The 27,476-nt window shown below is 40.0% G+C and overlaps 1 protein-coding gene and 1 pseudogene across 2 annotated transcripts; one reads left to right on the forward strand and one right to left on the reverse strand.

Annotated features, from left to right (window-relative positions):
• Positions 1 to 4,899: 4,899 nt before the first annotated feature.
• LOC139726090 (uncharacterized) lies at positions 4,900 to 7,446 on the forward strand (annotated as a pseudogene).
• Positions 7,447 to 16,381: 8,935 nt separating this feature from the next.
• Positions 16,382 to 26,653, reverse strand: LOC139726144 (DNA-directed RNA polymerase III subunit RPC8-like). 2 transcript variants are annotated; one of them, XM_071637224.1, is made up of 6 exons: positions 26,520 to 26,653; positions 23,815 to 23,994; positions 22,867 to 23,050; positions 20,853 to 20,916; positions 19,632 to 19,833; positions 16,382 to 17,726 (listed from the first exon to the last, which is right to left on the reverse strand). In XM_071637224.1, the coding sequence occupies exons 2-6, from the start codon at positions 23,923 to 23,925 to the stop codon at positions 17,673 to 17,675; spliced, it is 615 nt and encodes a 204-aa protein (XP_071493325.1). In that variant the 5' UTR covers positions 23,926 to 23,994; positions 26,520 to 26,653; the 3' UTR covers positions 16,382 to 17,672. The 2 variants fall into 2 exon arrangements, with proteins under 2 accessions (XP_071493325.1, XP_071493324.1); XM_071637223.1 differs by having other exon boundaries at positions 26,418 to 26,642.
• Between the last annotated feature and the right edge of the window lie 823 nt (positions 26,654 to 27,476).

The raw sequence follows: 27,476 nt of genomic DNA on the forward strand, positions 1-27,476 counted from the left end.
GCTAAGAACACTGGCTGTTCTTGAAGCATGTCTTTTAGCAAAGAGATATCCTTTTATGAAAATTCTGGCACTTCCTAGAGGCATGCAGCCAGGAATCAAAGGAGGTGTTGTCAATGTTCCTGTTAGTGTAGAAAAAGTTTGTGAGAGTCCACCACGCACACCACAGCAGGTAGGAATTGTTCCACTAAAGCTGAAGAGGAAAGTATCCAATGAAAACTATGTTGCTTTCCAAAACATCCGCCCAGAAGGGATCAGAACAGGACTGAGAGTTCTGAAGCGCATCAAGAAGATGTGCACTTCACAACCTGTAAATGATAAGTTTGAAGATGACTGTCGCAGTGAAGACCCAGTGTATGAGAACATCTACTGGGTCCCAAACAGCTGAAGGGGAAATATCACATCAAGAACTTAATTCAATAGGAAAACAAACCCAAGAGTACGACAGCAATCAATCTTGCACAGAAAGTCCTGTGAATGATAACAAGCATGACGATACAGAGGAATGAACACAGGAGGCCTCAGACCAAATTGAGTGTCTGAGAGGAGTGAAACTTGATACATGTATCCAATCAACAGATCCAGCTCTAGTATCTGACAGCATTTACAGCATCACTCCATGTGAAGGGAGACGTCCTATCTCAATCATGCTTGATGAACAGTGTGAAGAACAGTCCTTGACATTGAGTACCTGTTCTACGCTCAGTACATTACCGAACATAAACAGGTAATGGACTGTTGCTCTTCGTAAAGTGAAGCCTACAACAGCATCAGGAAAACGTGTAACTGCAAGCATGCTAACAGATCCTCAGAAACTAAAATCCATCATCTTCCGAGACAAGGCATACAATATCTTGCAAACAGTTAGAGGCTCACCATCATACTGGCAGAGTGTGATGTACAAGTTGCTGGCAGCTGTGAAGCAACTAGGCCTCTTCACATGGTTTCTGACCCTGTCTGCCGCAGATTTAAGGTGGGAAGACACCTTACAAGTTATCGAACTACAGCAAGGCAAAAAAAAATGACTGAAGAACAAATATCAAGGATGACATGGAATGAAAAGTATACCCTCCTGGCATCAAATCCAGTGACTGCTGCTTGACACTTTGATCATAGATTGCAATGCCTGTTCAGAGATGTCATCTTATCTGAAGCTCAGCCTCTGGGAAAACTACATGTAGCGGATTGAATTCCAACAACGTGGCAGTCCACACGCCCACTATGTTCTCTGGGTTGATAATGCACCAAGTCACAATGATCCAGAGGAAGAGTTATGTACGTTTCCTGATGAGCATGTCACAAGTTCACTTCCAGATGAGGATGATGATGAGCAAATGCACAGCCTGGTTTCCACTCTGCAGAGACACACACATTCAGCTTCATGTAGAAAGGCAGGACAGACTTGTAGGTTTCACTATCCACGGCCAATTGCCCCCAATACTGTTGTGGCTGACACACCCTCTACAGACGATGCACAGAAGAAAAGGCAAATAGAATCAGCAAAACAAATCATGCAAAAGGAGAGAGACGCTCTTGATCAGTGTGAGCATGAAAGCACAATAGACAGTGTACTACATAAGGCTGGCATAACTTTGACTACAATGAGGCTCTATGGATGAATGGAAAGGAGAAATCCATAGTTTATCGATGAACACCAAAAGAAATCAACATCACCACATACAATCCGATGATCCTAAGAGCATGGCGAGCAAATATGGATCTCCAGTTTGTTTGTAATCCTTACGCCTGCATACACGACATAGTGTCTTATGTAAGGAAGGATGAGCGGGAAATACGTTTAGCATTGAAGGAGGTCAGCAAAAGAATGCACGTCGACATAAAGCAGCTGATGAAAGCAGTAGGATGCTATTTCCTTAATGCACATGAAGTGCCCAAGAAGTAGTGTCTTGTGTACTTGGGCTTCCTCTGCACAGATCTACACTGCAGACTGTATTCATTCCCACTGATTTGCCACAACACAGAGTTCTCTTCCTCAAACCTAAAGAAGTGCTTTAGTCTCTCGACATGGACAGTGCACATGTCCACAGCCAAACTCTGCCTGGCAGATACGCAAACAGACCACTCCATCTGAAGAATATGTCCCTCGCAGAATTTGCCAAGTGGTACGTTAATGACCACAGAGTGAAGGAAGATGACAATGGTACAGATTATTATCCACATCTCCTTGAAAACCTGACAGAGAATGATAGACCGAGTCTTATCAAACTGCTATTACGGAAAGGGTAAAATGAAGATGAGGAAGAAGCCATGTGTGATTAGATACCACAGGTACAATGAGGCTAAAGATGTAGAGAGAGCTGTCACCACATGCAGATGCTCTATCATCCTTGGAGAAATCAAAAGTTGACTTCAAGAATGGATACAACTCCTATGTAAGTCACTACCATGAAGCATGTGATGCTATGACTACGAGAAGGGAAGAGCTTGTATCACTTAGAGGTCATTGAACATGCCATTGTTGGACCATGAAAGGGTTGGACCCCAAGTACATGCATGGGATCTACTTGATACAGAGGCACAAATGGAGGATGCACAAGCCGATGCAGAGGGAGCAGTTCCACATCCTGATCATGTCATCTTGCAACCTATAGCTGACCACAGCCAAACCACAGATGGTGACACATCTTACCACAATCAAACAGACATGGCAGTAAGAACAGAGCACAGACTTCATATCCAACCATCTCATGAGTACAATGCTCAAGTGCGAACACTGAATACTGATCAGTGAAAGGTGTTTGAGCACATTCTCAACTGGTGCCAAAAACTGGTGAAGAGTCAATAAGCAGAATGCAAGCAAGACCCAATCCAAATCTTCATAACAGGAGGTGCTGGTACAGTGAAATCACACCTTATCTCTACAATCTACCAAATGGCAATAAGAACTTTGCAGAAGGAAGGTGATAACCCAGGTGACACAACCATTCTCCTTACTGCACCTACAGGAACAGCTGCCTCCAACATCAATGCCAGTACATTGCATGCTACATTTCTGCTCCCCCTTGGTCAGTGTCACTCCTACAAAAAGCTGAGTGATGAGAAGATGAACACACTACACAGCAGAATGAGAAACTTACCAATCTTCATCACTGAAGAAATCCCCATGGTTGGTTCCAATCTACTCTTCATCTTGGACCAAAGGTTGCGTGAAATCAAAGGTGTAGACACATTATTCGGAGGGGTAATGGTCTTGGCATTCGGTGACCTCAACCAACTAGCCCCTGTTGGGCAGAAGTTTGTCTTTGAAGAAGTAACAGACATCATAGCAAGATTTTCTGGTTCACTTCGGGAAGACAACTTCAAAATGGTAGAGTTAAAAGAAATAATGCGTCAGAAGAATGACAAGATCTTTGCAGAGCTGCTCAATAGAATTCGCACAGGTGATCACACAGACAGCGATGTCCAACTTGTGCAAGACTGTGTAAGAAGCACAAACGATGTCAACTACCCTAGAAACAGCTTGCATGTCTTTGCTACAAATGAAAAAGTGAACAACTACAATGAAATTAAACTTAACTTCAGGGCAATTTGAGAAAGTGTGTTGCAATTGACAAGAAGCCTTCAAAACTAAAGGAGTATACTCCTAAATCTGACTTTTGCTACACTGGTGGCTAGCCTGAAGTGATCAGTCTAAAAGTAGGTGCACAAGTGATGCTGACAAGAAATCTCAATGTTTCTCATGGATTAGTTAATGGTGCAATTGAAACAGTAGTGGACTTCATCGAGTCCAGAGTGCCCACAAGTCTTCCAAAAGCTGTACTTGTACACTTTGACAATGCATCAGTTGCTGAAGAGACGAGAAGAAATACTCCGTATGACCTATGTAAGCATCCGAGTGCAGTTCCAATCACAGCTTTTGAGCCAAAGTTTTCTGTTTTGGAGCGAAGAACGGGAATGGAAATAGTGCAGCAGCAGCAGTTCCCCCTTAAACTATGCTGGGCAACCACAATTCATAAAGTGCAAGAACTTACTGTGAATGATATTGTAGTGTCACTGGAAGGAAGATTTGGAGACAGCCAATGCTAAGCGTATGTCGCACTAAGTTGTGTGCCAAGCATAACTGGATTGCACTTGTTGAACATGAATGCAGGCAAGATAAAAGCAAGTGCCAGAGTGAAATCAGAGATGTCACAAATGGAAAAGGACATGCTCTTGGAAACACAATATGATGGCATTCTGCTTCATATCAGCGACAGCTCAACTCATCTCTTTGCAATTCACAACATTTGCTCAATCACAGCACACCAGAGAGACTTGCTCTTCCACTTGTAAAGAGATGCAGTGCAGTATGTTTGACAGAAACATGGCTTTCTTCTAGACACAAGTCAAGCAAAGCTATATCCCTGAGTTTCATCTAGAAAGAATTGACAGACTTGGAGGCACTGCTAAGAGGGGCACTGGAGGAGGATTATGCATGTATGTCAGAGCTTCACTCCCTTTCAAATGTGCCAATCTTTGCTTGGAACCTGCAGACATCGAAGTTCAGACCATCATCCTTCAAATCTCAGGAAATCAGCAACTCTGCTTAGTGAATGTGTACAGAAATCCACGCCATCACAAGAATGACTTCACTGATAACGATCATGCTTCGGGCATTAGTCCTCCACCTGCTGGGAAGGAAAATGTATTTGCCTGCGTTACGCAGTATAGCTGGCAAATATTGTTTAGACGGCATAAGTGTGAACACTTCATTGTTTTCAGGCATGCATGACGGAATGCATTGTATCCGTCATGCGAGTGGAGGGAAATTTGAATATGAAAGGAGATAGATGCCTGTTTAGGGAGCGGTGAGAAGAAGAGGTATTCTAGCCTTGCACTCCATTGCTAGCACATTCAAATTTTGAGGCCTCTCACAATTTACCTGCGGTTTCTCAATATCATATGGATGCAGCCAGGATAGCCGACATGATTGACTCTAAAGTCAATCAGAGCCAAAACCGTCTTTTATCAGACCTCGATAATTTAATTTCAAACAGACTAAGCAATTTTCGGCAATCTTTGAACGAATCTCAGAAAGCTCTCAGTGATGCGCAAGTAGCCAAAATTGAAGAAATGCACACGGACAACTATAAATTTCAACGCAAGGGCAACGAGGAGCAATACAAAGTCAACATCAAAGTTCAGAGGAAGTTGAGGGAAGCAGAACAGATTCTGAAAGAAGAAATATTACATCTGTCGCCAACGCGAAAGCAAAAATCATGGAAGGTATTGACATTATAGACAAACGGCAAAAGCTAATCAAAATGGCCGATAGTTCACCCTTGGGGTGGAAGATGGTAGCAGAGTACGAGAAGAACTCTTTAGCCGACAATTCTGACGATGAAAAGCGGATGTTAAAAGCAGAGGCTAGAGCCGAGAGGAAAGTGAAAAAAGTAAAAAAGCAGTGGGAACCAAGGCAATTCCAACCATACGCCACGAACCGATCATCATGGAGGCCGATTCAGACTACATAGCGCCAAAGACCCAAGAATTTCACGCTTCAACCAGCCGCGGAGGAGTAGACGAACGCAAGACACCGGGGCTTTGTTTCGCCTGCGGTAAACCCGGTCACTGGAAGGCTGACTGTCAAGCAAGAGGCAACAGATCTGACCAGATAAGTGGATCAGATTTTATTCACGGAGATAAAGAGAATGATACAGAGTCTAAGTTAGAATCGATAGAAAGGGATCAATTTGATAGCACATTGGTCAAGTGATTTGAAGTCACGGCCCAAAAATAGTGGCAATAAGATTAATGTGTCCCCTGTTGGGAGATTGAGACAAAATGTGAATAAGTGGGCCGATTTCAGGGCCAGCAGGGAAATCTTGGATATTATTGAGAATGGCTACAAATTGCCTTTGCACACATTGCCCGATAGTAAAGAGCTTCGTAATAATAGATCCGCCTTAAATCATGGCATGTTTGTGGAAGAGGAGATTGGAAGGTTATTGGAGAAGGGTTGTGTGACAGAAGTTATTCTAAAATCAAGGCCCACTGTCGTGAATCCTTTGACAGTTTCTGAGAATAAGGACAAATGTAGGCTTGTCTTGGACTGCAGACACATTAATCCACATTTGTTCAAGCAAAAGTTTAAATATGAAGATACATCAGTGGCGAAGGATGTGTTTGAAGAAGGGGATCATGTGCTCACATTTGATCTTAAATCTGCATACCATCATGTAGAGATTTTTGAACCACAGAGACAGTATTTAGGATTTTCGTGGTGTTTTGAAGGTCAAACAAGGTATTTCGTGTTTAATGTGTTACCATTTGGAATTTCCACAGCGGGTTATATTTTTACAAAAATAACACGGGTTGCAGTTACCTACTGGAGAGCAAAAGGGAAAAAGATTGTCATGTGTCTAGACGACGGGATTGCGGGATGTAGTGATAAGACAGAGGCGATAAATATGAGCGGGTCAATTAAATCAGAATTGAACGAATTGGGTTTCCTTTTAGCGGATGAAAAGTGCGAGTGGGTACCTAGCAGTAACGCAACCTGGCCAGGATTGGATTGGAATCTTAGATTGGGAGTACATATGTAGTTCATGTAACGGACCGCAGGATACAAAAATTGAAAAAGTCAGTCGAAAGTATTTTGACCAAAGTGAACAGAGGTAACAGGCTTGTTTTGGTACGCGAACTAGCAAGTGTCGCTGGGCAAATCATTTCCACTCAACCAGCAGTCGGGTTGGTAGTTCAGTTGAAAACGAGATAAATATTTAAGTGCATTAATAGCAGGGCTTCGTGGAATGCCCCAGTGTTAGTTTCTGATGAGGCGGTATCAGAGTTTATGTTTTGGTATAAGAACATATAGAACGGGTGAATGGCATCCCTATGACATTCGTGAAACCATGTAATGCTATTTTGTTTACAGATGCGTCGGCCACTGGGTACGGTGCCTATGTATGTGAGGATTCCAATCTGGAATTGGTTGGTTTCTGGAAAGAACAAGAAAAAGAGTATAGCTCTTCGTGGAGAGAAATTGAAGCTCTGGGCAGAGCACTAAAACCGTTTGGTTCGTGCCTGGAAGGGCAGAGTATCCGTTGGTTTACGGATAATAGAAATGTCACGAGAATTGTCCAGAAAGGAAGTAGAAGTCTGCAATTACAGAGCATTGCCCTTGAAATTCATGAAACTTGTGAAAAGTTTGGTTTAACCATAATTCCGGTTTGGATTCCTAGAGAACAGAATACACGAGCTGATAACCTCAGTAAAATTGTAGACAGTGATGATTGGTATATAAGTCCAAATGTATTTGGTTACCTGGATCGCAGATGGGGGCCACATACAGTAGACAGATTTGCATGTGGTTATAACTCACAGTGTAGAAGGATTAATTCCAGATGGGGATGTCCAAATTCAGAAGGGGTAGACGCATTTAAACAGGCCTGGAGTGACGATATAAATTGGTGGGTGAACCGGAGCAAGAAATCCTCTCCCAGCTAATACAGCATTGCTCTTCACAAAGCCTTCGTCGAATGGCCCTGCGTGAACCTGATAAATCTTTGAGTGACATTATCATCATGGGTCGCTTGCTTGAACAGTCTGAGGCTCAGGCAAAGGAAATGGAAAGGCCCAAACAGACTTCCGCTGTGCTCGCTGTGAAAACACCCGCGTATCGCAAACCCTACAGGGGCCAAGGACCGTCAGCTGGCCATACCAGACGGAAATCTTCACAGACTTGTGGCCACTGCGGAGGTCACTATCCACATGAGGGCACATGCCCTGCAGCAGGCAAACTATTGCTGCAACTATTGCTCGAAACTCAATCACTTTGAAAAAGTTTGTCAATCTAATTATGTTAATCTATTCCATCACAGGCACTGCCATCCAATGGATCAAGTCATATCTTCAAGATCGCAGACAGAGGGTGATAATCAATGGGACCTGGTCACGTCCTAGTCCTATCAGCTGCGGAGTTCCGCAAGGATCCGTTGCCGGCCCCCTTCTTTTTCTCCTCTATACAGGTCCACTCACCAGAATCATCAATTGTCATCATGGATTCAACTACGCTATGTATGCTGACAACACTCAAATTTACATAACTATGTCACCTGGCGATAGGATTGCTGCTGTTAATTCACTGAGAGAATGTCTCAACGACATCAAAACCTGGTCCACTGCCAACAGACTCCGTCTGAACGAAGACAAGTCTGAACTCATCCATTTCTCTTCACAGTTTAGGAGCACAGTTCCTCTACCAGATCTAACTACTCGGGATGGGATTATTAAGGTCTCTGACTGTGTTAGAGACCTTGGCTTTACTTTGGACAAACACTTAACTCTTAAACACCATATCACAAACATTTGTAAGTCTGCATCATGGGGTATTTTCAAAATAGGGAAGATCAGGCGTCTGCTTGATCAATCATCAGCTGAGCGGCTCGTCCATGCCTTCGTCTCCTCCTATCTGGACTACTGCAACTCCCTCCTTGCCGGCCTCCCTCTTTCTCACATATCCCCTCTCCAATGTATCCAAAATTCAGCCGCTAGATTAGTCTCCCTTAGTAGGAGACATGACCATATATCTCCTGTTCTCCGCTCACTCCATTGGCTTCCAGTACATTCCCGTATTACTTTCAAGATCCTACTTCTGACGTACAAAATCACACGTAATCTTGCACCCATATATCTTCAAAACCTAGTCTCTCTCCGCTCCTCCTCTTCTGCCAGACCCCTCCGTTCATCTTCCTCTCTCCAATTACTTCATGGCCCACGTACAAAAACCTGTTATGGTGACCGAGCCTTCTCTTCCATTGCTCCCACTCTTTGGAATAAACTTCCTCTTTATATACAGAATGCCTCATCTGTCGAATCATTTAAAATTCTTCTTAAAACTCACCTGTTTAATCAGCTGTAATATTTTTTTTTTTCTGGAGGCGCACACAGTTATCAATTATTGTACCATTGTATCACATGTATTTTTCTTTTCTTTTCTTTCTTCTTCTTTTGTTACTGTTAACGTTAATTTTGTTAATGTTATTGTGTTTTCTAGTCTATTTGTATGAGTAGCAAAGTGCGCTTAGAAACGTCAGTATGAAGCGACATATAAATGCAATTATTATTATTATTATTATTAAGGCTCGCGCAATGAAAGGAGCTAAAGCAGCTGTGGTAAAGGAAATGACCCATGACGATGATGCACCTCCTTCTGGTACCATCTCCAGTGTACTGCTGATTGCTATGCATGTTATTCTGGCTGCACTGTACAGCTAGCTACCACTTGTATAACAACATTGTATAAGTACCACACCGTTCATGGGGAACCCTGTGTATACAGAGACGAATAAATAAATGGCTGTAGAACAGAGATCAATGAATCTTAGATATCTTTGAGTCTACGTCGTTTATGAGAATACATCACTGAGGAATTAATATACTGTCAGTTCTATGGATACACGGTATCTACTTGAATGTAAAGCTGATGTACAGTGTAGTTACTAGCAAATCAAAGTACAAGAACATAATCATAACATCGTTCTTGTCTATTGCATGGTGTGCCAGCAAGGAAATTAGTGTGAAGAATGGATTGTAAAACTTTACAGAATTATGCAACAAGCTGTTGACCCATAAGTTCATGTATAACTTCATTGTGCTATGGAAATATATATTTGTAGTTTGAAGCTGTCACCATTGGTATGATTCAGAGTGTGTGTATGAAGTGTACGCTTACGCTGCACATGTCCTGTATCAAGTGGACATGACTTTACAGCATATCAAATTACTTTTGAGGAAAGGATGAGACTACACATGTAAATTATCAAAGATACATGAAGCAGCATGCTGATCTTACACATATGTCCCAACAGTCTTTTTTTTTTCTTTTTTTCTTTTTAAAGAATCTCAATGTGAATGTGTCTACAATATGCTGGCTCATTTTATAATATAATTACTATTTGCTTGACCAAAGAGACCCCCAGAAAAAGTGGAAAGTCTGTAACCAAAAGTTCTTATCAACCTCAGGGATAAGTGATAGGCAAGTGAGAACAGTGTTTTCTAAGAAGATGCCCTGTGGAGTCACTGGAGGCCAAGAACGAGGAAGGAGAAAATCAGTAGCAAGAGATGCTCAGCTCTGAGCAATCATTACAAGACACATTAATTGCTTCCCTCAGACTGAAAGTCACTACCGCAGAGCTAAGAGCCATTGTAAGTACCTATCATCAGAACTGAACATTGCAACAATGGACAGGATGTATCTTGAAGAACATGCTAGAGAAGACACAGCTTCTGAATCTTTGTAGCGGAATGTTTTTTGGTGAAATGAAATTGAAATTTCACCATCCCAAGAAGGATTGCTGCAGTCTCTGCGAAACCTATCATCGTGGAACACAAGAAGAAACACAAGTCATACAACAGGACTTCACAAAGCATGTTGCAGAGAAAGAAAAAGTAAGGAAAACTCAAGGAAGCAGTAAAGCAGAGAGCTTTGACTGATCCTTCTTTTGTCTCTGTAGTCTTTGACTTACAAGTGATCTACCTGCCTTGGAGCAACCGTTCAGAAATCTTCTACAAACGCCGTTTCAGCAATTACAACTTCACCATCTATGAACTAGCGAGAAGGATGTGTGGCGTTTCTTTTAAGACGAAGGAATGTCAGATTTTTCAGATGGTTATATAGCACAGTGAGGAAATGTGCTTTGAGCTGAAGGGTATTTTTCTTTAAAATAGATCTTTGACTAAAGAGATAGTGAATACTGATGTGAGCACCTAAAAACTGGGAGAGAACAGGCAATCCCCCCCCCCCCCCCCAATCTTATTGGTAATTTCCCCCTTGAGTTGTCCAAGACAACTTGGTAATCCCTCCTAGAAGTAGACTGACCCCAAGACAGCTGCCACCTACCAAAGTGACCGCTACATCACTTTGCCCCAGCTATTGAACCTTGCCACAGCAACCTTCTAATGGCCTTCACTCCAAAGGTTGATTGTTCCTGACTGGCACATCTTCTGGCCTCTTTTGTTGGAGTTGATTTTACAAAATAAAACGGGCCTTACACCCAACAGAGCTGTGAAACCTAAATAAACACTTTTTCAGGCTATCCTTGATTTGCATACCATTAAGACATTTGGCAGTATGGACAGGGTACAGCTTTTCAATTGCAACTGACAATTCTGTTGGCTTGGCTCAGGAATGAATTCTTGTTGAATAAGACACACAAGAGGGTGGGAACATGGCAACCTTGGAGAATTTGCAGGAGAAACTGGAGAGACTGACAGCAGAGCTTTGAAGCAGGAAGGTGTGCTTTCAACCCACAAGGAGTAAAAAAAAATCAGGCCATTTAACTCTTTATGTGCCACGTTCGCACGTCCGACTCAGTCGACGGCGTGCCAACTTCGCATATTCTGCTCAACAAACAAAGTCGCCGGAACCGATCGATAAATCGCTAATCCCCGGTACAATGAAAGCGTTTCTCGCACCTTTGTTCCTCTCACTTACGGCTTGCAGTCTATGTGGTGGTTAACTATCAAGCAGTGTTACTAACTAGATTTGCGTTTACATTCTAAGTTTCTGTCATGGTTTTATGTGCAAAATTCATGCCTTTACAGTAATGTAGCAACTGGTCATTTAAAAGAAATATTGAAAACGGATTTGTCATACAATGTATATCGAAGCAAAGTTTGGCATTCCTATAACACTTTGCTCATTATCATGTACAGCTTAATAGAAATTTGAAGAAGTTACACAAATTGGAAACACAGAATTCTTTCTCAAAGCATGACTACCTTCGTGTCTCAGAATAACGTGGCACACGGGGGGTTTCCACCATGGCACATAAAGAGTTAACGACTCAGACAGGACATCACTGATGGGACTTTGTTGAAGGCATATGTGCCGGTATAAAGCTGGGGAGACTTTAGAAGGAGGATACCATTCGCTACATCAATGCCTATCTAGAAGGGGTATAGCAAGGCAGGAGGTGGGACTTAGACCAAGCAAGGACAACAAAGATGCAGAGGCGAATCTTGATGTCCCAGAGGATGCATTTGGGAATCGGCTTTTGAGCGGCCAACTGCTTGGACAAATTTATGGCAGGCCCAGAGGAGCAACGAGTCCATCGCACAGTATGCCTGTACCCTTCTTCACCTTAGTGCCGATGTGGAAGAGAAAGAGGGTGCTCCTAGTGTACATAGAGCCACCAAGGAGCAATTTCAGGAAGAACTGTGTGACCCTGCCTTGAGGACGGCAGCTCAAGCATCTACTGAAAGAGAAACCCAGCTTGACATTTCACTAGGTCAGGAAATGGGCGGTGGAAAGTGAAGGACGGAGACCGAAGGTTAACCGAAAGGAAAAACCAGATATCCATATTGATATTCCGTGTTTTTACTGGCTGATCAGACGTTTCCTGTTTTGTTTGGAAGTTTGTTCCACAATAGTAAGCAAAAGGCACAAAGAACTTTTTTTCAAAGAATGACTGATGGACATACATGTATGGTTAACCCAGATAACCATACAGATATTTTCTGTGTTCACTTGGTATTCAAACATCCCCTACAAAGACATTTGTCAGATTTTGCATCAGCACAAAATTTTCATACAGTTTCCAGTGTAGATGTGTTTGTGAAGCATTTCCAGAAATTAAGTGTAGAAGAAAAAAAAAAAATTAAATTCTGGAAATCATGACAGGATCCCACACTGACTCTGGATATGAATCTGGTGTAGAAATTTCACCATTCATACTAAAACATACATCATAGTGATACCATTGCAATCCTCAATGAGCTTTTGCAGCAAGAAGCACAAGAGAAAGCTGATATACTACAAAAAAAGGAGTCCGTGAAATATCGGAGAGAATTAAAATAGGCAGAAGAACTTAAGGAAACTTAAAAGCAAATACAGTCTCTTTAAACACCAAATTTGGTGCAATTTGCTGCTTTAGCTAAAGAGCAGAACAAAACTTGTCAGCTACAAAAAGTGAAGTGAGTGATTTTCACTGCACTGTCACTGAGCTGAGGAGAATCAAGTAGCACAAGATGGAACAATTCTGCCTTTGCTGCCTTGACGTTCAGCTTGAAAGAGCCACATGCCCCGACACCTTTTGTCTGAACAAGTGTCTCGTTGGCAACCCCTTTCCACACAGCTCGCATCATGAATATGGTCTGTCGGTCCACATCGCCTACTTTGTAGTTGGCTGCGATGTACTTCTTAATGGCCTGAAGAGATGATCCATTCCGCTCCTTCAGAGCACTGATAGTAGCATTGACCATCACCCGAGTCGGTAGATGCTCGGGCACTTTCATCTTGGTTGTCTCCTTTGCTGATTCCGCCATCACGATAACAATTGATGCGATACGTCAGTGAGTCAGAGTGTAGTAGAACAAAACTAATGACTCGCAACCTCTGCACTGTCTTTTTATCAGCTCATTGCATACCCCCGAGGAATCACCGGACATCTCGAGCATACTGAGATAGAGAAGAAACTTGACACCCAGAAAGTTGAACTTAAACAAAAACTCATTGAGTTGGAGAAGAAAAATGATATCATTTATAGTCATCTAGATAAAAGAATGGGAAACAAAGAGATATGATTATATGAAAATGGTACCAGTGACATTACAGTAGTGAGCTATGAACTTTTTCCAATTACACATCTGATTTTTCATATACTGATTAAGCTTTATAACCCAAAAGTGGCTCACAAAATGTGTTATGGCAATGTACATGTATGTACCTACAAGTAGTATTTAAAACACAGGGGTTTAAAATCACCAAAATGTCTTCTTTTTTTTAGCCATTTATGGTACTATATGTGTTTTATACTAGCTAATATTGGAATTATGGTACATGTACTGTATCTTATATCTTATAACTTATAACTTATAACTAATCCCTACTTTGGCAACAAATTGCTTTTTAAAGGACAAGTCCACCTTCATATACATAAGGATTGAGAGAATGCAGCAATAATAGTAGAACACATCAGTGAAAGTTTGAGGAAAATTGGACAATCCTTTCAAAAGTTACGAATATTGTAAGTATCTGCGCAGTCACTGCTGGAAGAAAAGACTACTACAGTGTATGATGTCACATGCGTACAACTAAATAAGGAAAATAAAAAGAGAATTTCACAAAACTTTACTTTTTGAATAAAGTGCACAGTTCTTCGACTTGCTACTGATGTATGTTAAGGGTAATATTATTCCCCATGCCTTCTGAAAGAGAGAAGTTGAGTGTTCCTTTGTTATGCGAGAAAAATGGAAATATGTTGAATTCTCTTTATTCTTTCTTTAAATCGTTGTACTCATGTGACATCACAAGCTATAGTAGTCTTTTCATCCAGCCGTGACTGAGCAGAAACTTCAAAAATTCATAACTTTTTAACGGATTGTCCGATTTTGCTCAAACTCTCACTGATGTGTTCTACTAATATTGCTGCATTCACTCAACCCACATGTCTATGAAGGTGAACTTGTCCTTTAAGGATTATATTTTGACTGAAACTGGCAATTTTTCTTTTATACTTTTGTTCTGATTTCATGTAAGTTTATTGAATTCAACCAGTTCTAGCTAGACTTTATCCAACCTAAGATATATAATGACATCCAAAGTTGTCAATTTCATGATCATGATTATTTCTGCTATAAAATGTTCCCAGTGCTTGATGGCCTACAGTAAATTTTGGCCACATGTACATACATCTTGCCACTTAGAGAAAAATAGATAAAATCTAAATTGCTCCCCCCCCCCCCTAAAATCATAGCAGTGAAAACATGATTATGTTGAATAATGGCTGGTCACTGTGCCATGGTTGTGGGATTTTGATTTTCAGTGCAGCTAGTTACCAAGAACATTTTGCAATGATGTTGAGTTAGATTTGCTTGAAGCAAAATATAACTTCAAGAATCTTGAAATAGCTCCAATTTATGCAAATTGGATTGACTATGCAGAAAGAAAAATGCATTTCATAAATAATTAAACCAGTGAGAAAGACTTACAAGAAAAATCAATCAGACAATCTGGTATCATGTGACAAACTGTAAACGCTTTCCTCACCGTACAAACGACTTCTAATTTTATATACCTGTACAGTCCCTTATACATAACTTGCTCATTGTGGGAACTCATGGCTATCTGAATGGAAACAGTTGCATAGTGCACAGAATACACAACAACAACAACAACAACAAAAACATATTTCCAGATGACAACAGAAGGCAGGCAGCCGAGTGTATTGCAACAGACAACAATCAGATGCATGCGACAGAATTAGTAAAAGACGGCAGTAACAATACAAAATATTCCAGCTGTTTTCAGGTCTTTGACACAATGTATGACTGGACCTAAAGAAATAATTGTTTTACGATGTTCTCTACTACCTGCTTCTCTGATATTATGTAGAAATAAAGCTTGATGTAACTTTCTTTCACTGTTATTTTGATATCAAGTTAAGGTACCCAGTTTCCATGGGCTACAAGTACAAATTACAAATACAGTGTACAACTATATACATATTTTTTATCTTCACGTTTAAAGCTAAAATGTAGATCTCAGAAGGGCTTAATATTCATCTTCCATCATTTGGAAGTTGCTTGCAATATATAGAAAGGCTCCACCCACAAACTTGTTTTGCTGATGCAATTGGCCAGGCAAATCAGCTGTTTTGGAGTATGGTGAGATCAATAGAGTGAAAATAATCAAAGGTTTTAACTGGATTTTATTCCTGAAGCTCCATTCCCCCATTCAGAAGTGGGTACAGCTGTAGGTAGAGCTTTACTAGAAGTATTAATGACGGAAACATGTCTTAGCAGTACTATTGAACAGCATACAACTGACAAGACAAGCATGTGATTCACTCTTGCGCCATGGACACTGCAAAGGACCGATATATTGTCCTCAATTATAAAATATCACATAGTAACCAAAATCTGTTACCTTTCCCATATGTAGGATCTACATAAAAATAATACCACAAGAATACCCTCTTGATCTGGTATGTTGTCTATCAATTTGGATTTTCAGGGCGTTGAATTGGGAGCCCTACATTGTCATTCCCATAGGTGCCTAGTTGGGCCACCACAACCTCAAAAAGGAACATCTCATGTTTCTCATCTCTAAAAAAAAAAAAAACATATCTAAATGAAATACCAAATAGCTGTTCTAGTTCTCAATCTGGAGAATATTTTTGATTACATGCCATTTGGTTCTTTGAGCCCCACCCCTGGGACCCTTCAAGGGGACCATCTGACCAATATGAGCAATTCTCTTTCTCTTTTGCCAAGTCTAATGGAAAGCTGTTACGCATTTTAAGGGAGATAAATACAGCGTATATCAGCTAAATCGTTAATTAAGGATGGGCCCCAGCTTAACTAATTAAAACCCCCAGGTGCCCAATGGGGCTGCCACAGCCACTGAAATGAACACCCTGCATTTACATGATTGCTCTTATTCAGGATCTGGAGATTTCTGAAAATTATTAAGATTTTAATTTTTTTGCACATGGAAACCACCAACACCACAGAAGATCTTTGTACGTATACCCGCAATAGTCAAAGATTCCTGCCATGTTCAGAAAGAGGCTGATGAAAATGTAAAAAGTTTGCAAATGATGCACAACAGATGATTTACAGCACATGAAAAAAGCAATGGCCAACAGCTCACTCAAGCCTCGAACCCTCGCCTCAAATCAGCGATAAAACAGTGTGCAGCTTTAGTGAATGTGTGCATCTACTGGAGCAAATCCACTCTCTTTTAGGAATTCTGGTTTCTCACAGACAATGCTTGATTCATCTGTGTAACTTCCGCGTTGAAAAGCTCAGATACACAAACGTACGCCTACCAGCCAAGTTCATGTAAATCAGCATACAATCCCCTGCAGATTTCAAGCATGCTACCATTGTACACTGACTGTTGCTCATGTACTCAAAATGTTGTTTACTCTGGATTGTTACATCAGTACATGTGAACTAGCAGTCGTCAAGAGGTGTTATCCATTGCAGCACCTCTGCAGATACTATTTGTCATGATTAGAAAGTTCACAGCATGCTAAATTGTGGAAATGTGGTACTTTCACGAAGAGCACACTGTTACTACATTTCTTCAGCAATAAATGTAACTGGCAAAATGCTTGTTTAAGAATGCAAAATACTCAAATTTAAGGTTTAAGTGTAATCTAGTGGTAGAAGGTGTTGTCTATCTTGTGACAAAATTTTAGACCAAAATTTGATATGATTTCAGAGAAAAAGTGGCTTCACCAGTTTGCAATTGGCATTTAATTGTGTGTAACACGAAACTTCTGAATAAAAATGCATTTTTCTGGAAAGTAACTTTTGCACTCTCTATGGTGGACTTGGCCTGTTCGATTTATCGCCGACAATTACGATCTCCTAATATATCAGTGTAGCACTTTCACATGATAAGGATCCTACATGTACCGTCTGTGATCTCACAGCGCATCTATCTCCGCTTCAAAATACATCTTGAATGGAATGGAAAGCATACTTTCTTCACTCAGCTTTTACCAGAGGTCACATCACAGGTCAAAGCTTTGAAGAGCAATCAGTCCTCTGACTACTCCAAAGAGTCATATATCCTCAAGTTTTGTAGTGGAATGCAAAAGCTCTGGTAACCGTCAGCCTCTGACTGCAATGTAGGGCTCAAGCCTTGTATGGGCATCTGTGACGAGTATTCTCCTGCCACATCCTTGCCCTTGTTTGGTTCTTTCCATTGCGAGGCACCTTCACATGTTGGACCACCAAGCAAGCAGGCCTAACCCAGGTTCACTGATAGATCCCTACAAAGAAACATAAAGATAATGCATTCCATATACACAATCAGGCCACGTTCAACAACCTTAACTGAATAATACATCACAATTGTTTCTTTTGTTTTTCCATAAAGGTGATTGTGGACAGCTCAATTGATTGATACACTGTGCAATACTGGGTGCATCCCAGCCATTCCAACCATTAGGAAGATTAGAAAGTGAATCCGATAGTTTTTGCATTATTCATATCTTTTTTTCTTTTTCTTTTTTTTTTGGGGGGGGGGGGGGGTTGAGTGTGGGGTTTCTTTCTGTTTGTTCCCTACTAGGGCTTTATCCTTTTATGAGATGAATGACATTATAATCTATATGTATATGGGATTTCTTTTAAAGGAAAAAAATACAGACTTGGATGTCTTACAATATGTTCACCTGAGCACCAATCTTTGCCTTCATGGAATTCCACCTGAGCAAACGATTTCAAAACTCTTGGAGATTCAGGGATTGCTGCTGGCCCCTTGGGTATTAAAGGACAAGTCCACCTTCATATACATAAGGATTGAGAGAGTGCAGCAATATTAGTAGAACACATCAGTGAAAGTTTGAGGAAAATTGGACAATCCGTTCAAAAGTTACAAATATTTTAAGTGTCTGCGCAGTCACTGCTGGAAGAGAAGACTACTAAAGTGTATGATGTCACATGCGTACAACTATATAAGGAAAATAAAAAGAGAATTTCACAAAACTTTACTTTTTGAATAAAGGGCACATGTTTTTGACTAGCTACTGATGTATGTTAAGGGTAATATTATTCCCCATGCCTTCTGAAAGAGAGAAGTCGAGTGTTCTTTTGTTACGCGAGAAAAATGGAAATATGTTGAATTTTCTTTATTCTTTCTTTAAATCGTTGTACTCATGTGACATCACAAGCTATAGTAGTCTTTTCATCCAGCCGTGACTGAGCAGAAACTTCAAAAATTCATAACTTTTGAACGGATCGTCCGACTTTGCTCAAACTCTCACTGATGTGTTCTACTAATATTGCTGCATTCTCTCAACCCACATGTCTACGAAGGTGAACTTGTCCTTTAAACACTGCCCAAAGTCTAAACAAACTATAATTTCATTCCCATTGATGTTTCCTACCATGTGTGGTCATAGTTAATCCACTTGTTTCAAGAAGAAGACAAATACGGCAAAAAAAAAATGAAAATTTGCAAAATACGGGATGTTTGGGCCTATCTCAGGAGACTCGTGCAGCACCATCACCATTTGCACAAGAAATGATCCCCTTCTCCCGTCAGTGATTCCTTTCAAGTTAATTGGTCGAAATCCAGCCAACAGTTTTCAAGAAGAAACTGAAAATGTTCATGTACGACATGAAAAATGCACTTGACGGTAAACGATCACAACTTTAGCTCACCTGGGCTGAATTGCTCAAACGTACTGGATTTGTCCTCCTCATAGTGTCAAAAGTGAATGTATTCCTGACCAGTTTAATAAGATTTGCATGTATCATTATTTGAGGTGACAGCTTACAGGATGAGCTACTCCAACTTTTGAACACAGTCCCACTTCTTGAGCAGATTTGAACTTCTTTCACACTGCCATGACTGCACGTACTATGGCAGCAGGCAGGAAATAACCAATCAGCTGTGAACATCTACTTGGTCGCTATGGGAACTGCAAAACATTCTCACAGAGAAGGATTCAAGACCAGTGAACCTACACTGTTCACTGATTCATCGTTCAACCCCCATTCTCTCATAGACTTCAGACAATAACTTTCAAAAACAACAAATCCTCACCTCAGTCAATCAATTACGTAACATAGCGGTGACTTTGACAATGACCCTCCTCAAAAAACAAAACAAAACAAAAACAAAACAAAACTCCAAAGCAACAACAGAGGATTCATTCACATGACATACTAACCACAAGGCTGTATGGGGATTTTTTGGTGTCACTCTCCTCCACAACACCCCCCTCCAGCCCATCGTCGGGTCCAACGGGCGTGGTGTCGGTGAAGACCTCCTGGACGACACGGAAGCGAATCTGCTCGTTGACGTCCACGAACATGTCATGGGTTCCCTCCTCAGACTCATACTGCCAGACCCACAACTGCTCGGTGTCATCACTGAAATGATCCTTGTTAAGGAAACAACTTTGAGACAAGCATCTTGATGTGCAGCAATTACGATTAAAATGATAAATGCAGCAACCCTTCTGAGAGTCACATTTCTAATAGCAATAAAGATACAAAACAATGCATAAAATAATTATCTATGGGGTTATGGATAACGATTAAAACAAGAATAATTCCCATGATTATCATAAAATCAATATTTTTATTACTGTTATATTTGATATTATTGTCCTTCCTACAATTATAGTCATCATAATGATAAAATACGCATCATTCATAAAACCCTCATACCTCAAGTGAACAAATGAGTCTAACGTAATGCTCCAGTGAATTATTGGTAAATGTAACCTTTAAATTTGCACATGTAGGATGACATACAGGACTAACGTAAACAAATCTGGCTAATTATGAGATTTAAAGAATACTGATAAGAATGAAAAAAGAAATCAGTAGTTTTTACCAAACATCAGAAAATGATTACTCTGTCTCTGGCCGTTTTAGACCTCACAAGGTCTGGGCACTTGTTCTAGATGTGGACAACTTTCAGGCCCTGCCTCTTGGTCCCCATATGGCTGTCTGTGCCATTTCATGAATTTTGTACATCCACCTCCCTGATAATGACTCCTGGACATTTTGGTCAAAATCTGATTTAAGTTACAAAGTCATATAAACTTTCTGTTCATTACTATTAGGACTAAGTTCCACATTTTGTTTTTTCTACCATGCTCCTCTTCTGAGTTTTTTCATTAATATCTATTTTAATACATCTTTAAAACATGGAGGGCACACAAAGTACAACAGATCCTTGTGGTATAACAACACTTCATAATAAAAAGAATACATACAAACATCTAGATCTTTACATATACATAAATTTACAAAGTTTTAATCAAACAAATTAATAGATTAAAAGATACTGATAAGTACACAAATGTACAAAACTAACGATATCAGCAACTAAGAGAGAAAACATAGAGGTACTGTACATGTGTATTATGCATGAAGGATACAACTTGCAAGGTTGCTGCAAGGCTTCCGGTGGAATCACAATATCATCAAAGAAGCCCAAGGACACTGCATGGAAAGAAAAAAAAAGACATGTATAACCACGGCAACCTTTTAAAAACATTACAGGTATATGTCAATACTTTCTTTTATTTGGATAAGGGTATGTAGATAGCCACTGCGCAAGTGCTTTTCTTATAAAACATTCATATACCATACTTACGGTACATGTAATCATGACCACTGATAGTTTTATAGCGCCTTTTCCACTGGATACAAATTCAGATTCGAAACTTCACTTCCATCACTTTATTTCTTTCAATGTCTTACACTAATTATGGACAAATTTATTGGCTTGACTTTAGTATCTATTGTATGACACATTATGCCCCGGTGAGGGTTAAGCTGCATCTACAGCAAATCCGGAACGGGTCAAGGAACGGGGTTTTTGCTATGGTGCGCCAAAAGGAACCACGTCAGGTTCTGTTTAAAGAAGACTCAGTAATTCGGTACAAAATCACCGAAAATGTTATTCTTTTGTCAAAATCAAGAGCAACAAAATAAACAGTAGAAGATTAATTTTGTAACAAAATTATAATGGGGAAATGATATTGTAACAGAACCAGACATGGTTCCTTTTGACGTACCTAGCGAAAACCCGGTCTGTTGCCCATATCGTACTTGATGTTTTAAGCAGGCCTTTACAGATGATACAAATGTACACAAGCACAGACTATAGGATTCTAGACATGAATGATAAACATAACGCCACTTTTTCCAGCAGAGCAGCATGGATACATCACTCTTCACTCGAGACTCAGAAATCTCTGAAATGAAATGAATTTTTGTGACTTAAAGTCCACATCTTCTTAATTTCGGAGGCTGGATTCTCTACTTGAAACTTATCCCAATAGCAGCATCCCTTTGTTTGCTGTATCTTAAAAAATAAAAGAAAACTAGATATATCGCTACGGCAACTGATATGCCTCCGCCATAATGCATGGTTCTCCTAATAGGTCTATAGTACAATGTCTTGACAATGTGTGATGACAGTTTCACACAATTGGCAAAATATTAAAATGACAGGTTTGACACAAATGTGCTGAATGTTCACTTTCCTAGGTTCAATTGGATGAATGATTAAAATGTCAGAGCGCTGGTATTTGGGGAACTGATGATTTTTACTTGACTTTTGACCCTTTTATAAGTTTTTGCATTGAGTAATTTTCAAGGTATTGAGAAAAAGTATAATTTCAGTATCAAATGGGAAAACAGCATTATCTAAACCTGGCCTTTGACCTTTGACCTCACAGTTCCAAAGAGAATCACTGTTAGGTTGAACATGCATAAACATGTAAATTTCATGATGATACCTTGAGTTACTTTTGAGATATGGAGGAAAAAGTGCAATTCAGCACTTTCACTTGACCTTTGACCTTTTGAAGTTTGACCTTTTGGCAAGACACTTCCCACAGAATATATATTGGGTAATACATGTATACATGTACATCAAGTTAAAAAAAAAAAAAAAAAAACCTTCAGGCATTGCATAAATATAAGGAAAGTAGTGATATTTTGAGGAGTTGACCTTGACCTTTGACCCCCTGACCTGAACCATGACCCCAACTTCCCTAGATAATCACTGTTTATTGGAACAAGCATATATACTAAGTTCCATGAAGATACCTTGAACCATTTGCAAGATATGGAGAAAAACATGAATTTTCAACCTTTTTTTACACAAAATAACCTGTGACCTTTGACCCCGTGACCCTTAAATCCAAACAAAGTATTATCCCCCCAGGATATACCCTCATACCAAGTTTGATGTAAAACCACCACACGGTTCTTGAGATATCGACAAAAACAAAACAGGACGGACGGACGGACGGACGACCCGAAAACATAATGCCTCCGGCCACTTCATTGGCGGAGGCATAAAAATTATATTCTGGAGTGTCTCCCTTTTACTATCTCTCTTTTGTTGAAGGTATATGCGGACTTTTTTTCTTCACTTACCATGGACTCCATCACGACTGCAGCTCCTAATCCGGCCCACGAGGATCTCATCCATGAATGGGCGGAAGACAACGAATCTGAAGTGGACCTTGGTGTGAGAGGCCCCATCTCCTGGGAAGATGTGCGAGTCGTCCAGCTTGATGATGTCATGGAGTGCAATACACAAGCCAACATTTGGCACCACCTTCAACGAAAGATAAAACATTTCATGTCTGGGATGTGCATGTTGAAGCCAATGGCAACAGGACATACAATGTATCAAAACTTGAAATTGTAAAGCAGAGCTGTCTTATTCTGCAGCGCTGATAGCACAAGTCATGCATCTTTCGACATCATAAATATGTCAAGTATGTCTTTAATTCAGATTTCAAGAGATTTCAATGTAATCAACACCTTATTTCTACTGATTATATATTCCAAAGTTTAGGAGTTGTCTAGACTCTGTGTTTGAAGGTTGTGTTTACTCCTCTGCTGGGATCTGCAATGGCAATGTAACATTTCGGCTCCACTGATTACAATACAAGCTGTTGCAGCAACTCATCTGTATAGCTGTGAATTACAATCAGAAGTAGGAAAATGTGGTTAATAATAAAATAGCATACAAGTACTCTTCTATAAATTTGCTGCCTTTAAATCCTCACTTCTTTTAATCAATTTTCTTTGTAAATCTTATTTCTTTATTTTATCTTTGACAAGAGCTATTTTACTTGAGGAAACTTCCCAGGGCTGTCAACATGGACAGATACAATGAATGGATGAGTAACTTTCAATACAGGAATTTTGCTAAGACAAAACAGAGAGCTTAAGCCCCAGACAAAAAAAAAAGGGGGGGGCGGGGTTAAGGGCCCTTGACTTTTCCAGAAGGTACACAATTTTGAAAGCAAACAGATGGGACACAGATTTCAGCTCTCTGTAATACAACAAGTAAGACATTAAACTTTAAGTAACCTTGTTTGCCAGCTTTTTATTGAGCTCTTCGGTTATTGCATCCATTGGTTTGACATTAAACAGCCATGGTTCAATGCGAACTGTGTCAACCATTTCTGCCAGAACAAACATTGTGTGTGGTCTTGGGATGTCCTGCTATGTATCACCAATAACACTGCAGCTGGGTCCTCTTCAAGTGACCTGCAGAGGAAGAATACATTTATATTTTTCCATTTAACTGTCTTTTTAACCTAAATTAATTTAACTATTATATATAACAACAAAAGGTACAAAAAATGCAAAGCATACACTCAGTTAATAAATCATACTGTTAACAATTTGGAAGAAATAGTTTAATACAAAAAGTTTAATACAAAATGCACGATCTAATGAATAAAGAATGCATACTTTGTAATGGTGACAAAAAGTATACTACCAATATATATGCAGGGATATTATCGGCATAAAAGATCTATTTTCAAACACAGTTCACAGCATGAATTTAAGATAAAAGCAATACATTTTGATATCCTGCGAAATGTCTGCATCTATTGTAATGGATTTTTTCCTCTCAAGTCATTGTGAAAGTCTCAAGTCAATATTCTGAAAATGAGGTTTTCTCCTTGTTTTTGTTGATACTGTGTAAAACCGTGAATTAGCACACTTGTGAATCATATCCCCAGGCTATTTGAAAGCACTTATGTTTTTTTCTCTTTGGTATGATGCTGTCAAGAAAAGCCGAGTTTACTTCACATTCGGGAGAGGTGTGCAAGGAACAGATTGTGCTTAGATGCAAAGTGTCCTTCTACGTATTAACCTGTCGAATATGAGCTGATTTTTCTATAACATGCATTTCCCATTGACACCTGCCGGAGTATACTCGGGACTAGTCTTCAACGGGTCAAAGGAAATGGGTCCGTGTGTTAGGGTACGGGAATTAATTGTTTGGTTTGTCTCTACTGGCCTGATCAGGTGAACAAGTTGGTTGTCTGGTTCACCTTCTAATTTGCATGAGGTGGTGGTTGGGCACTACTACATAGTTTATCAATCCAGAATGATAACACAGGTTTCTCAGGAGTGGAGGTTTTTTTTTTTTTGTTGTTGTTGTTGTTGTTGTTGTTGTTTTGCTTTGTTTCTTTTTTTCAGTGTGTGTGTGTGACAAGGCAGGTGGCAGTAGTGCATTAGAATGGTTCAACCTCAGATGAGGTCCTCCTAGTATGGGGGCCAAGACACAACTGGCATACTGTAAAATAAGACAGACTATAAAATGGTGCTGAAAGAGGACTTACTAAAATTATGGATAAAGAGCACTTTTAATTGGGTCTGGACAGAGGAAAGGAATGCATCTTGCTCCTTCCCAGGAGATGTCAATGCACTTCCTCCATGACAATGGGGAGGCAAACTCAACACCAAACACACAGGTACTTGGCCAACTGTGCTGCATGTTAGGACAGATGTGCATGTACCATTGTAATATGTACAACTGAGTGTAGGTGAGACAGGTTTTGCAGTTTGATGAAATTAAACAGAGGGTGTTGGATTTTTCTATGTGAAAGCTGATACGTGTTCTCAATTTTACTCCTAGCCTTACATAGAACACTGATGATAACCTGTTTAAACTAATGACTAATGAGTGATGGACACATCAATGGCTAACTCATTGAGCTAGTCCACAATCCACAACTGAGTGGTATGAATTAGATATGGAACGTAGGCCTACGTATAGTTTAAAAGTAGGCCCTAAGCCATTCATTTGGATTTGCTTGTAAAATAGGACACTTTTAGAGGCACTTAAATTTGTGCTTCTTTTTTCATCATACATAGGCCTAGCTAGATACCACTCCATCTCTGCTGTTGACTCAGGGCGATCCCAGAGTAGATCTACAACGGTGTAAAGGAGCGCTCCGGGGTTAATCAAAATGCCATCTATGCAATTTCAAGCGCACTAACCTGCTATCGTTAAATAGTATTAAGAATACATGACATGCAAGTACTAAACTTTAGTCTTTAGATTCCTACAGTATTACTAGACCTAGTAATAGTTGTATGACAAAGCTTTGTGGGACCGGACGCGTACATGGAGTCACTTTGAAGGGGATATCCAACGATTTAGCAGGTTAATTCTCACGCCGTTTTAAGATAACAAGTTTGTATGTTGTCTAGCCTATACTAGTATACTATGATACGATTACAAGGAGTCTAGTCTAGATGAGTAGATCATGACTAGATCTATATCAAGTCTTTAAGGTAAAGGGTGCATATTCTATGTAAAATAGGTAAGTTTTCATGCGCGAACTTAAGTGTCCGGAAACCCCCCCCCCCCCCCCATCATATTAGATTTAAATTTAGCTGTTTTTTAGTGTTGATTTGAGGAGAATTTTAGGAAGCTACGATATGTTGAATGTACTATTCATTGTACGCACTAGCTAGGTGGATAAAGGTAAGGCAGGTAAAGCATAACTATACACAGCCCAGTCGCTGTCGTCGGGCTAGGTAAAGCAAAGAATAACCCCTACATAGCACATGATCATGATTAATTCTCAGCGCACTTTTTTTTTTTTTTTTTTTTTTTTTTTTTTTTTTTTTTTTTTTTTTTTTTTTTTTTTTTTAACTCGATGACTTACACGAAGATTCACGTATGGGACTGGGTTACGAAGCTCCGGACCCGGAGGTCGGGTCTCATCGATTTTGGTTCGAAGCTCCGAAATACGATTCAAAGAACTTACTGAATGTCAGACAAATAAAAGGAACAGGGGAATACGGTGGGAAATAAGAGCACAGTCCAGTTTACACTTGCAACTTCCCCACGATTTTGTTTCCAGATCTAACGTCACTGTGCACCATTCGGATCCGCGACCACCATCACAGCATTTGCTGTACACACCAAACGTACGATACACCAACCAGTCTTCCACCTCTCCCTGCACCGACAAAATTATAGAGGCCATACATCCACAACGTAACGCACGTGTACGTGTGGGGATGAGGAGGATCGCAGCAGGCGGGGAGGAGGATCATGGCTCGCCAATCTGCCCAATAATTCCAATAAACTGATTTTATCGCCGATGGGTCTTATCCAAAAATAGTTTTCACTTGGGCTAAATTGTCATATTGACACTTGTATGTCATGCTATATATCATATGAAAGCTGAGAATCTGCAGTTTTCAGAAAAGTACAGGTCTAATATATTTGACATCAAACTTTTCAGTAAAATGCTAGTAAAACGGGAAAAGTGTTCTCTTTGCCTGACGGGACGGAATTTATTTTTCAAGTAATTTGCACAAAAACTACAAAAGTAGGGGAAATATCAAGTTTTAACATGGATTACCTTCCTAGGAATAATCCATATCTGGCATTCATTTTTCTCAGTATATAGTAAGATTTGGGGTCAAAAGTGTTTAAACCTTTTTTTTGGGGGGGGGGGGGGGTGGGGAACATGTTTTTCAGTACTTTGACACGAAATAATTTTCTATGGTAGACTCGAGTTTGGTGACTCACATGCCATAATGTAACAATGAATGAATGTCGCTCTGTATGCATGACACTTAAAAGAAATAATTTTCTATTCTTGAGAAAATTATGTTTCAATATAAATTCCGTCCTGTCGCGCGACGGGACGGATTTTTTATACCATAATGGTTTAGAAAAAGAGTGTTCCTAACTTGAACCAGAACAAAAAGAC

This window comes from Diadema antillarum, unplaced genomic scaffold (genome assembly GCF_040938485.1).
Source record: "Diadema antillarum isolate AM-2024a unplaced genomic scaffold, OU_Dant_1.0 seq00000079_RagTag, whole genome shotgun sequence".
NCBI classification, from domain to species: Eukaryota; Metazoa; Echinodermata; class Echinoidea; order Diadematoida; family Diadematidae; genus Diadema; species Diadema antillarum.

Bases quoted from the DNA above. Each gene is read 5' to 3' on its own strand.
- LOC139726144 (XM_071637224.1), bottom strand. From the start codon at position 23,925: ATGTTTGTTCTGGCAGAAATGGTTGACACAGTTCGCATTGAACCATGG. The intron at 23,051-23,814 runs GTTACTTAAAGT...CTTTCGTTGAAG, and splicing joins ATAAAAAGCTGGCAAACAAG to GTGGTGCCAAATGTTGGCTT. The intron at 19,834-20,852 runs GTATCCTTCATG...GGATCATTTCAG, and splicing joins TTGCAGCAACCTTGCAAGTT to TGATGACACCGAGCAGTTGT.